Source organism: Pogonomyrmex barbatus, unplaced genomic scaffold (genome assembly GCF_055798465.1).
Source record: "Pogonomyrmex barbatus isolate J1 unplaced genomic scaffold, ASM5579846v1 scaffold3, whole genome shotgun sequence".
Taxonomy (NCBI): domain Eukaryota; kingdom Metazoa; phylum Arthropoda; class Insecta; order Hymenoptera; family Formicidae; genus Pogonomyrmex; species Pogonomyrmex barbatus.
Genome location: NW_028297127.1, coordinates 17,587,706 through 17,601,707, shown reverse-complemented (window position 1 = coordinate 17,601,707; position 14,002 = coordinate 17,587,706). Strand labels below are relative to the sequence as shown.

General features: G+C 34.2%; 1 protein-coding gene across 9 annotated transcripts in view; it reads right to left on the bottom strand.

Moving 5' to 3' along the window:
* The window catches only part of LOC105427841 (dystrophin, isoforms A/C/F/G/H), a 409,642-nt gene extending 396,172 nt beyond the window's left edge, over positions 1 to 13,470 (bottom strand). For 3 of the 9 annotated variants that reach the window (XM_089078894.1, XM_011639789.3, XM_089078896.1), the window contains exons 1-2: positions 12,956 to 13,468; positions 12,141 to 12,231 (exon numbers count right to left, since the gene is read on the bottom strand). In XM_089078894.1, coding sequence (XP_088935020.1) covers positions 12,141 to 12,231 — 91 coding nt within the window. In that variant the 5' untranslated portion in view covers positions 12,956 to 13,468. Of the gene's footprint in view, positions 1 to 4,515; positions 5,330 to 9,278; positions 9,355 to 12,140; positions 12,232 to 12,955 lie in introns of those variants that run through there. The other 6 variants (XM_089078895.1, XM_089078891.1, XM_089078890.1 and 3 more) reach the window with 5 other exon arrangements.
* Positions 13,471 to 14,002: the final 532 nt, after the last annotated feature.

The window sequence follows — 14,002 nt, the reverse complement described above, 5'->3', positions numbered from 1 at the left end:
CATTATCTTTTAGCAATAATTTATTGAATATTTGTCCAGTCTTAACAACAGTTATGAATAGATCAAGTAATACTTGATATCTCATGCGCTTTGAAAAAAAACTACAACGATAATTACATGCCTCGCACTATTAATAATGCTCAGATCGAAGATAATTACGCCATTCGCGTCTTGTGTTTGTCGTTCAGTATTATCGTCGTAAGATCTCAAATATCAGTCGCCAAGGTTGTATTATTTTTTGCAGTTTTCTGATCGATTGAGATACAGGAGATAATATCTTCCAGCATACAATGCCATTCTTAACTATGAAGCAATTAAATTCGCCACTTCTCGTGTTCTTTTCTTTTAAACGTTTTGCAATTAGAATTTTCACAAATTAAAATAAGTGAGAATTACCAGGGCGTCAACAGTTAATTTTTTAAGACTTCTGTGGAAAGGAAAAAAAGATGATCGAAGGCACTTCTTTATTACGTGAGAAGTATTCAGGAAGGAACAGGAAGAAGAGGAACGATAGAAAAGTGAACGCGGTATACGCTTATCGTTTATTCAACGATAAAACTGATTACACATTTTATATTGCTTTCATCGAAGTAGTTTGCGATTGGTTGCTGCGAAAAGTGCGAATCTACACGCGAAAAACCAATCAGCCTAATCGAAACGGATGCCACAACTCGCCCATCGCCAGCTAATGCTACAGCCAATTCAGCCCGCATTTTCACTGCGCGTTTAGCAAACTAGTTGCAGCTGGCTTCTTTCTCACCCCCATGCTGACAATGAAATGTCTCCGTAACGAATAAAATTCAGAATCAGATGGCATCTAGTCCCACACGAATAGAGATTACGAGGCTCCGTACAGTATTTTTACACGCACTTACAATTATCACTATAAGTAATTGTCTACATCTCCATTTCACGTTGAACATGACTAATTAAGAAGAATGCGACATAAAGCCGCCATAAATATTAAAATGTAACCAACTCAAATTAATCTTTTGACAAATTTTAACATACAAAGTTAAGACACTAAATAAATTTTCCTTTTTTCGACTTAAAGAAATAGTTCTTTATAGATTGAATACATATAATTTTCCAAACTTGCGAATATTAATATTAAAAATTGATAAGTATAAGAAATAAAGAAATTAGGCAGCCATCGCGTTAAAAATTATTTCTTTAATAAATTGTTAAGAATCACACTAATTAATTAACTCGAAAAGAAAACCTAGTCTGATAAGTGAATTTTCACAGTGTCATTTAATAAGATGTTTATTTTTTTTTTTTTCTATGAAATATATATACATATATATACAGATCAGAATGACAAATCGGATGACAAAAAGCTAGCACCGGCTGAATCTCTCCAGCTCGATGGCGCCAAGCTGGGCGCGTACGCCGGGAGCAGAATGTATACCATGCAAACAAGCCGGCCGCATAGCGAACAATTGTTTAAACGAGCTGACAATGCGGACTACTACCGGCTGTGCGGCACACTTCTTCTCTGTGAATGTGCCTGGAGCACGCGTGTCGTTGGCCCTAACCGCACTATGAAAGGTTTCGCGGGTCAAACGTTCTGATGAGGCCGAATAATATCAATGCGTGCCTTCATGAGAGTGTTCAACTATGACAACGAACTCGGTAACTAACGAAATTATCAAGAGTCTGCATGGGAAAGTCGCATGGACAGTCCGCGTGGATAGTCCGGAAACTGGGTGTGCGTTCTGTCTTTTTTTTTTTTTTTTTTTTTTTCCACATGATCGTGAACCGAAAAAGTACTAGCAATTTCTTCAATTAAAATTTTTTAAATCTCCATGAGTAAACTTCTTTTTTTTTTCAGAAATCTGATATTGAGAATTCTGATTATCGCTTCAAAAGTTTTATCGAAAAATATTAAAATCGATTCTGATTACAATAAAAATATTACAATCTATCCTCGTATAACGATAAGCATTCATACTTTTGCATCTATTTTTTTCTGTTTAGTTATCAAAATTTTTTTTTAAATATAAATAAATTCTGAAAGTCTGGAGTTAATTATATTGGAATACTAAAATTGAAATGTCAGTTTCACAAAGATTGATCGTTGAGGTGGGAGCCTTCTTCTGACGTAATCATTTTGTTTCAATTAATAAAATTGAACGAATAAATAATGCAATTTCTCTCTCGGTTAGACTGATACATAGGGTGGGATCAAGATCGTTAACATCATGTAACACATACATTTTTAATTGAACAAAAAATGAGAGGAATGGCAAAACATTGCTTAATCAATACTATCTTCTTTCAGCTATCTTCTATTATATAACACCGGTTGATATACTTAGAAACTTTACACGTTTTTATTATAATACGTATTATGAGCATCGAGTTCATTCGTGTATAGTGCATAAATATTTTATATATCTATTTTTTATTCGTTGAACATAAATACTTATCACTTATTCATCATGCGCGATATCAAATTAACTCCGCAAATATACGTTGCTCAAATTTAATAAATAGTAATAGTAAGTATAATAGTATCTAGTTTAGTCTAAAAAATGAGTGACTTTTCATATTCTGTAAATAACTTTAATAAATGCAATAATATAAATATTTTATATATATTAACGATATGCATTTAAGTAATGATTTATTGGCCTGCTACAATATAGCAATGCTCAAGAATATATAATCTAAATGTGGAAAATTTAATCGAATAGAAAATATTAATATTATTCGGCTTAACAACGATTAACGTCAAACTAGTCTGTTTTACTACAGGAATATTTGAATTAATGATACTTTATCTAAATTCAGAGTGTGTTGTAGCTGCGATTGTCGTAATTTCATGATGCAAACGTCAATCCTTCATAAAATGATATTATGACGAAGATATATCAGATATATTTTAAAAGCCAGTCAAATAATACACGTGCGACAGTTTAGTGAAATATTCGATTTTGAAGATAATTTTCGTAAAGTTATTTTACAAAAAGATATTTTTGTAAGAACATATTAAATTAATATGTTCTTATATATATATATATATATATATATATATATATATCTTATATATATATATATCTTTTATATATATATATATATATATATATATATAAGAATATATTAATTTAATATCGAGAAGTATTTCATTCGTGGCTAAGCAAGTATTCTCGTCAATCATGTCAATGGCCAACGGACTTTCGTACATATACGGATGTAGACGGTACACGGTAGATGTAAATGGATAACACGTGCGCATTGAAATCATGTCGACGCTTATAAACGCCGTTTGCATGTTACCTTTCTTAACATAGCACGTGTACCGATCCTCAATTCTGACGTGTGCCTACGTTTAACCGAGTTCCCGCGCGCCAAGCGCAAATAATTTCAAGATAAGATAAGTTACGCTCGGGGCGTAGATAATTCCAATGCCTACTACGGGTGACAACGCGAAAAATATATCGGGCAACTGTTCAGTCTGTTCAAGCAGTCCCGGTATAGCCGGGTATCTATATAGAATAATCATAAAATAGCAGCACATTGTCACGAGTCAAACGGTCAACGAAGTACGATTTACTCAATATAACATTTACGCAATTGACACGCTTATTTATTGCCGTGAAGTAATTTAAAATAGTACAACAAGAACGACTGCTTACCACGAATGAAATATCTCTCGGCATTAAATTAATATATATGATATTGAGTAATTAGATAATAATGAAGGAAAAAGTAAAATTCTTGAAACGCCATTCGCGTTTCTCATAAAAGCTGTTTGACTCTCATTTGCAGATAATTTACGCAAAAATGATGATGTTTTTATAGAATATGAAAAACCAAAAATCAGATAAAAACACTTAGCCCTGAACGTAAATGTAATGCGGACTTGAAAGACTATAAAACTGTGATATGACTCATTTCTTAGACTTTCTAAATATTTCAGATTTAAGTTTACGTTACAAAAGCAACGCAATTACACATAATTTCAAAGCGAAAGCAAGGATTAATCCGACTAATTCGGAGTTAAGTAACTTTGTGTGATTAAAAACAGCCATAAATATTGAACATAAAAAGTAACAAGAGACAAAATGTAAGAAACAAGAAGAGCTAGTATACGAGTAGAATCGGTCGAAATAATTGTGATAAAGAGATAAATACAACACGGAATCTTCCTCGATGACAAAGCCGATAATCGTAAAATTTTTTAAATTGTTAAGTAACAATTATCTGTTGAAAAATATTGCCGCGTTTATTCTCGAGGATCACGATTGTCCTCGTCTCTATCGAGGGATCGTTTTTCGGCGATATCGTTCGCGATCAAGGCCGTGCTCCGTAAAGGATTCTGGATTCTGCAGAGGAGACTTGCATCTGTCAGAGGTGCAAGTGACACGAGCGCGAAGTGGTCACATGTAAAAAGCAGAGAAAGAATCTCGTCGCGTAAACCTCGACGTTACCTATTACGCCCACACGCACCATACCCGTAATACATACGTGTGTAAACATACATACATGTATGCACGCACACACACGCACCTATATAGACGACTTCCATCTTGAGATATTCGGATGCAGCCACCGCGGTCGCGGATCGCAGCCGACGTTAATATCCAGGGGCACGCGCTGCAACGAGGGCACGAGGTAGTCGCATCAGTCACCGGCGACGCGCCGCAACGTCGTCGATCGGATACGCGAACCAGCACACGTACGCACGTACCACACACACACGCACGCACGCACACACGCACGCACGCACACGGGTTCACGTGCGGAAAAGAGGAGTCGCCGCGTCGATCATGCGCGAGGTTAGAATCGCCCGCCCGCCCGCTCGCTCGTTCGCTCGCTCGCTCGCTCGTTCGCGCGCGCGCACGCGCCCACACGAGGATGCCACGCCACTTGTTGATTCCGCACTGACAAGTCAAGAGGCACACCGGCCACGCCGGACACACACACGCGTTCACGCACAACGTACCGACGCACTCGCGTCGCCCGTCGCGTTCGCACGCATCAACCTCTTAAGCTTCCCTTCTCTCTCTCTCTCTCTCTTTCTCTTTTCTCCTCGAGCGGAAAAGAGACAACGCGCCGTTTGGAAGCCTTCACGATCGTCGTCGCAGCCGGAGATCGCGCGATGAGACACTTCGTGACATCCCGATCGACCGTACGATTCTACGCTACCGCCGATTTGGAGAGACGCTGGAGGGGAACAACGTCGTGCGGCGGAGCAATAACGCGCGAATGATTCGCGCGAACCTAGGAAAGAGGAGACAGGAACGACGCGATACGGCACGTCCTTCTTTCGCGAGCTAATGTCAATCGACGACTGCTAAACGCAGCGCACGCTGGCCAAGCCACGAGCGAACTGGCAACCTCGGACTGCTCGTAAGGCCCAACTTCCCTCACCACGATGCACGTCGACGGCATAATTCCGTTCTCGTCTCGCCAATACCGCGGAGCCCTTCTCGCTGCGTATCGCGCTCCTTCTCGCACCAATCGCGAGGATTTCCCCTTTCTCCAGGCACGCCCGTGGGCCCCTTCGGATAAATCGTACGAGAAAGCAATAAAAAGCTTTGTAATCATCTTCGTTAATATCACAAAGAAGAAAGAGATAAAGGAGATAAAGACGGGTAACGGACAGACTATTTGATGTACCGTTTATTTCTAATTGAATATAAGTTTCAGGTATAAGCTGAAGATCATAGGTCTGTAATCTAGAATGTCAATCAGAATTAAAAGTAATGAGATAGAAAGGAAGCATATTTCAAGAATATATTACAGAGAGAGAGAGAGAGAGAGAGAGAGAGGGGGGGGGGATATTACAGATATTCAGAATGCAATCCATGAATTCAGAATAATCGTGATTTTTTTTATCGTAAATTGCATTATCCACATTCTCTATTTGAAGTCACGATTCTTAATTATTATCATCGTTTTTTGTCTATAAAAGATCACATTTTCTGTAACATATTTCAGAAATTATAGTGTCATTCTTTGTAAATAAAGAATTGAGCAGTTTCAAGGTAAGGGGACCTTTTGATCGGGGAATCGGGTATCTGGATCTTGCTTCGCTGGTTGTAAGGCCCAGTGTATTGCAGGTAACAGGAGTTCAGAAACCAGAAGAAACATGCTACTGACGAAACAGGTATAGATACATCTTGGGCCCGCACGTTTGGGATCCGCCAAACGAAACTCAAATCTGCAATCGATTACATGAGAGATCTGAAAACACGATAATTTATATGTACGTATATACAGATTAATCGACAGCTTTGCTATTGTTGCTTGCGTCTAATATTTTTGTTTATTAATATAGATTAACTCTCGATTTAACTTGCCCTTCTTCTTTTTCTAATTCGAAAAATTAAAAAAAGATAAAGAATTATAAAGATAAAGATTTAAACTGAGATTAAAGCTATCTTACATTGATAGAAATAGATATAAGGGCCTCTTTCACCAATCTTCGATTAAGTTAATCGATGATTAATTCACAGGAGTGGCCAACAGCAGATCAGCACTTGTCAATGTGTCTTAATTTAATGTTTTTTTCATGTCGTACCTTGTGAAATTGTAAGTATATCCGATAATTAATGTAAAATTATTAAAATTATGAAAAAATCAGATAAAACAAATACAAATTATGAGAACATTTCTCTTCTGATAAAATGCTGTTTAGTTTTCAGTCATTGGCAATCGTGATGATTAATTAATTGTCGATTAACTTAATGGAAGATTAGTGAAAAAACCCTAAGCATTATAATAACTAATAAACTAAAAATTATAAATTATCGATCGTGATATTTCGTGTGCAATCAATTTTATTTTAACTGTTGAAAGCTTGCTGAAATATTTTACATGGACATCGATTTTAAAATGTCTCTCTTGCGATTTAAAAAATCCAATGCGAAATTGAAGCCTATTATTCACAATATTCACGCGCAAGCTTTAAATCTTAATTTATAATAATTTAAAATAAGTTTTACACAAATTATAAAATCCAATTCTATCGTGAACTCTTATCTCTCAAGTATTTGATTAATATCTTTTAATGCTGGATAATCTTCAAGGAGAGTCAAAATGAAGCCAAAGTCTTCTCTCCTTCTCTCTACGAGATGAAAAATTCTTATTTTTGTCACAACAAAACTGATACATTTTGCATAAACGCTAATGTATTTTTGATAACGCGGTGCGTGTATCGCGCGGAAACGCTCGTGTCAATAACCCAGAGATAGCATCTTGATGTCGTTACATATTAGCCTCATCGATAGCGTTATGCATGGCCGCACGCCTGGTTCACGCGTTATGGGTATGAATCTAATTAATTTCCTATCTGGAATCTGTTTACGGTAATGCCAATTAGTATTATGGGCTACTTAAGGCAAAATCATCAGCTGTTTGAACAATATTTCTCTGTCCGCGTTCTAAAGCTCTTGATTCATAAATCTCACATACGCATGGAAGTTTTCTGAAAGATGCATATCATTATAGCTTATTGGTATTTTTGTTTAATTTATTCTAATTAAAAATTTAATTAAAGATCTACTTATATTATGCGACTTCTTAATACCCTAAAAATTCAAGAATTCTAACAAATTAAAATTGAACATTTATTTTATTTTTCGTTATTTTTCAATCGCATTGTACAATTGAACTGAAATTGTTTAATTTCTGATTTTAATTACTGTAATATTTATCATTATAAGCTACAATAATACATTTTTATAATCTTATGTAAAAAATTAAAAATTCAAAAATTTTCTATACCAATGAATATTTTGATTAAATCTTAAATCTTAATTGACAATTATTGACGAAAAACAGGTGTTTTGTGATAAAACGTTATATAATAGAACGTCTAATTAATTTTTAGCTTTTATATAATATCGAGAGAATAGATCTTCTATCAGAGAGCCGAATTATTAACAGAACTTGAAAAGTTGTCTCAGAAAAGTTGTAACTACCTTAACCGCTATTTATTCTGCCGAATATCACTGCCTGTTCGTCCACTCGCGCAATTTCATGAGATAGCCTCCTGCTGTTTCCAAAGTTATAGGACTTACACGAGATCACACGAAAGCAAGAAAATTACCTCAATTCCCCGAGAATGTGTCTCCTTTTTTGTCTGCGGCACGTACCTTCTGCGATATGAGTATTCTTTTTATTCGTTTCATGATAACACTTTTGTGATTAACCATTGTCTTGGTTGTGCTCAATGTACATAGTTAATCATAAAAATGCTATGAATAGCGATAGTTGCATTCATGTTACTCAAAGGCTATGCAATGAGAGAATTATTCTCCTTCATAATATTCCTTATAAATATAATAAATTTCAAATAATCTTTAAATATTAACAATGTATAATTGAAATTGTGTTTAAGCCTATTTTCTAAATGATTTCTCATAGCACTCAAATAAGAATTTAGCAAGGCGGAAAAGGGAGAGTTGGTTTTTATGTAAAGTTAATAATATGTTAATAATATGTTATGTAATAAAGTTAATAACACGTTATGGTAAAAGCGTTATATTGGAAACATTTTTTTAATAAGAGATTAATACAATTTTATTTCGTTGTCAGAGACATGTCACTTTCGACAGGAGAAAGTAAACATTCCATAGAAATATTTAGACCAATTAGAGCAATGGTTTGTCAATATGAAAACAATACCACCATTATCTTTTCTAACATTCTGTCTACAACATTGACGTACATCTGAAACAAAAGCTTAAAGCATTAATGCGTGTAAATAAGAAAAACCATAAATAAATTTTGTCAACAAAACGTTTCTATTATCGTTTCAAAAGATTTGTCTTATTGTAACTAAATGTAAAATTTCATATTTGTTAAGAAATTAATTTTTTTATTATACTTCTTTCAACTTCCTAATTATTCCTGACCGCAAAAGAAAGATAATGTTATTATTCCTAGTTAAGAGTTTACTAGTTAAAAGTTAAATCAGATTTATTAATCTTTTGTGATTTTAGAAGCGAACTGTACATACTGCATATGTAATTTATGATGAAATCTTGTACATATTTTTCTAAGTACGTGAGTAAAATTTTTAATTATTATTTTTTGTACATTTATAATTATAAGTTCATATGTAATGAAAAATATTGAAATAGAAACAAAATTTTTTATATCAATTTAGTTTTTAATATTAATTCTAAAGCTGAAATAATTTTAAAAATAATTACGAAATTATGAATTAAAAATTAGGTTCTCACAGCAAAAAGCATCAAAAAACGTATATTAAAAAAATGTGCTTTATAAAAATGAGCTAATTGATTAATTTTCATACTTACATATATCATCATCCATTTTGTATTATCTTCACATAGATATACAAAGTTCACAAAGAAGTCTATTTCACCACAGTCTTTTTTTAATTATAGTCCAGTAAATAATGCATCTTTTCATAATTATTTCATAATCATCTTTTCATAATCATCATTTCATAATCATGGTCAAACATTTAGTTTTAATGAACACAAATGTGAGAATTTGACAATTATTTTATAATGTGATGATATTAATAATTAAACACAAATTCAAATTAAAAATAACATAAATAACATGTATATGTATATATATATAATAAGTTTTATCTAATATAATACAAATATACATGGTGTAGCAATTAAATATTGTGTTATTTGCAATTTGACATAAAATAGATGCTTTTTTATATTTTAATCAATTTTCTAAATATTCTCTAAATAAACAAATGATTCGTAACATATAATATTAGAAAATATATAATGTTCTTTTCATAACTGTAATTAAATAAGTGCTATATATACGTGTTTATCATTTTGATATAAATGACTGCGCATTGATTACATCCGTGCATTGTGATTTAAAATGGCCAGAGTCAGACTGGTAATTACGATGACAGATATAATCGTCCATTTAATGGAGATAAAAAGTCTTCTATATCTTATATTATCGTTACTTTGATAATATGTGCGATTTTTTTCTTTATAAACATGATATATTATATATATATTATTAAGTTACATATATATATATATTTCTTATTTACGCGTCTCTAGTAGAATTGATGATATTCAAAATGGAAATCTTCACAAATAAAACAATTAATTTAAAATAAAAAATATATATACCAAGAAGATAAAACCAAAAAGAATTATAATACACATAAAATAATTATCCATTAAAAATTATAATCTTTGTGATACAAAAGAATAACAAATCCTCCTGTTCATTTATTAATAGAAGATAAAGCAATTCGAAGTCCGTATATCGCAACGATTTTTTTCCCCACCATAAATATCGCACTACTGCAAGTACTATTTAAAAAGAAAAAAGAAACATCACGTTCTGAATAATTAGTTTCACTCGCTTCCGTCAAATCGTCGAACACTTATTCCTAAGTACTCTCGGTTCACAGATAGTCTAACGCGACTACGGAGGCAGGGAACTTCTATAATAAGAGCGCATCGGACTCTTTCCATAACTCGGAACGACCTCATGGGACGCAGCCCGTCGCGACACTGCGCGGTATCCCAGATTTCGACCCGCAGGGTGAGATCTCTGCAGAAGTTAGCGCCGACGCATCAAATACCTTCTTCATATTTAACATTACTGACCAACGTTAAAACGTTTTAAACAACTCAAAGTGCTCAAAGAACTCAGTTGGAAAATGTCATTAGTATCCAGCCAGATCCTGTCGCGTTAACTTCCCGAAAGATTCTTGATATTCTACACTTTCTTGAATTGCGAATTTAACATACTTATCATATGTAATTGTATCTAAACTTTTGTGAACTTAACTTTTGCGAAATAGAGTTATAGATAAAATATAATCTCTCTTTGTGCGAATGCATCATCGCCGTTTACGCCTTGGGACATCCGTCTACCGAGTGCAATCGCTAGATTTATTTGCTATTTAATACGGACAGTTGAGCACACAGAACGAAATTGCTTCAATATCATCGTCTGCATTATCCGCAACACCGGTATTCGCGTTTCGAAGTAAATTTAATAAAGCCAGCGAATAGGAGCGCGGACGGAGTGATCCATCAGCGGAAGAACTACGGTCGTAAAACACAATTGTAATCGTCTATAAAAAGATGTTACGTTAAAAGGAGAAAACGGAGTAAAACGTAGCGCGAAAACATGATTATGTGTTGATCATCTCTATTTATAATGCGTAAATGACACGTACCGTGTCACTACTTTGCATAATGAATAGAATAAAATACTATTAGTATTAGCTACATTATGCTGAAGGCATGATATGAACGTAGAATATAGAAGATCTTTACTTGCTTCTTTAGATTCGCGAATTTCAATCATGTTTATTTTCGGGGAAAAAATTTGAAACTGATATTTTTCGAAGATTATCTAATTTTATTTAAATAATTTAAATTAAAGACGAATATTTAGGTAGATAGAATATTTTATTAAAAATAATAAATATACTTAAATTTTTTATTTTATTTTGTGAAATTGATGTTTAATAATCTGATTGTTTTAAATTTTTCATCTTTTTATATACAAAATCCTGATTTATGACAAGTTAATAGAAGATTGATAAAAATCCAAAAATTCATAGCTCGATCTGACTGATATATTATGTTTTCATGTCGCGACCTTTCCTTATCAGTCTAAATATGACTTAAGATATCTACATTTAAGAGCTTTTGTTCAATAAAACTTCATAAAACAAACACGAAAACTTCAATATTTAGAATGTTTATTTATATATACAATAAATTGTGCATATTATGTCATTCATCATTAACAGGATCATCAATCATTAACAGGAAGGATTTTATCTTTCGCACTATTTATTATTAATAAATACTTCCATCTAAAATATTATTAAATTTATTTTTAATCAGAAAATTGTATTACTTAAATATTGATACATCAAACATATAACTCAAAAGTACATCCAATCACATCTATTCCATATTTATTACGTTTCAAAAACTTTAAAAAGTTTTTAGTAATTTTAAATGATATTTAAAACAAGTTAAATATAAACTTTTGGACTGTACAAATCAATTTGCACTATTTGTATGCAAGTAGACTCATAATCAGATAGAATGGCATTCGAAAGACCTTTAAAAGGCCTTCGAAAGATTAGAACTTCCTTTTACATGTGTATTTCTTGAAGATATGCGCGTCATTCTTACCTTTTATATTTAAGATTTGCTCCTCGACGGTCTCGATATTTCGCGGCTCCTCCGGTACTTGAATAATCCAACGAATCTTTCTCCGCTGCATCTGAAACCGACCGACCACGTAGCAATTGCAGTCGATAATCCGATAATATTTAAGAATCGCGATACGTCACGCGATTTGCGATCGCTTCTAACCGCTAGACTGAATGAGATTAGTAGCGTAAGGCAGATTTAAGGCTGCCGTAACGATATCGGCGCGATTATTTTTTACGAACGGAGGTTTGCCGATAATACGAGTGAAGCATTACTTCCACATATCGTCAGGAAGTAATCTGTAACCTTTAGATTATCACGAAAATATTTACGATTCCAACTGTCTCGGATCTTATATTTCGTTCAGTTGCAACACGTTGTATCTGAATTTAAAAACAATATTATAACTTTACTCTCGAACCGTCTGACTGTCACTTCATTTGAAATTAGCGCGAAATGTGAAATTCAAATTTTTATCACGTGACACGAAGTTATATTGATATATCTACCAATTACATGGATGTGCACAGTTCTTTGAAATTTACTAATGTACTAATTATTTTAAACAACTTAAAAATTTGCATTACAAAATTTAAATCGAAAAATATAAATTAATATAAATTAATGTTAAGAATCATCAATTCATTGTTATATTTTGATACACATTTTCGCACATCATGGTTATAACTATTAACTCTTTTTTTCTATTAATTAATTGTTATTTTCAAAATTATTATTACATATAAAATTTGAAATAACTTAAATATACATTAAATATACATTGCGAGAAATACCTTCTGTATAATTCATTAAAGAAATTTTCCTGCTAACGATTGATCACTTTAGAAATTCATTAATTGTCATGGAAACAATGAGCGTGCTAGCCTTGTGTAATTTGTTACGCAAACGGATGACCTCCACCTGCGCATATTCGCACGTACTGCGAACAATTACGCGCTTCCTTTTGTATAATCATTAACGGAAACAAAACGTCAAAACGACTCTCTCCGCACGGCGGATGACGGCTGTTTTCCGCGCACCCAGCATCCCGTAATTCACACCTCGTCGTCCCGCAATTCACTCCAATGACCGCGAAATCGCACTCGCGCCGAGATCGACAGATTCCTACGTAAACAGTCGTCGTTTACCTCGGAAGAGTTTACACGTCACTCGAGAAAATTTCTCATTTCGGCGAGCATTCGCACACCGGATGTCACGGGCGATAAGTCGACGAACGGGCACCGACAGCGATTCGCTTGGAGGAAGTGACACTGGTCATCCGGACGACTGCTACCGCGTGCGAACGCGTGCACGAGTGTTCACTACGCGCCCCGACTTCTCGCCACGAGGTTCAACTGTCAATCAGCACGCCTACACGCTCGCGCTCGCCGCTGCCCCGCGGCTGGTGCACTTCGCCTGGTGGATGTCTCCCGGCTAATCACCGGCGAGGCCTACGTCGCGCCTACGTTTGTAACCGGCAGCTTGTCACGCGGTTGTCCGATAATAAGTACGATAATTAATATACATGCAGGTCAGATCTTCCGAGAGCGACGAGGCGCCCATCGCTTCTCTTTCGAAATTTCTTTGACCAAGGAATCCGGAATAGAACTTTGTTTGGGTAAGAATATCGATGGATCGGAAATTTGTATACTGTAAGATATCGAAATCTGTGAGGTTGACATTCCCAAAAGCGAATTTTTACAAAATTATATAGAAAGGACAGTTTTGCTAGCAAATCTAAAAGTCTAGTCAGATACGGGAAATTTGAAGATAATCAGAATTATTTGTGATTTTATTTTGTAGGAGATTTAAGCATGATAATAGTACAATAGCAAAAATCT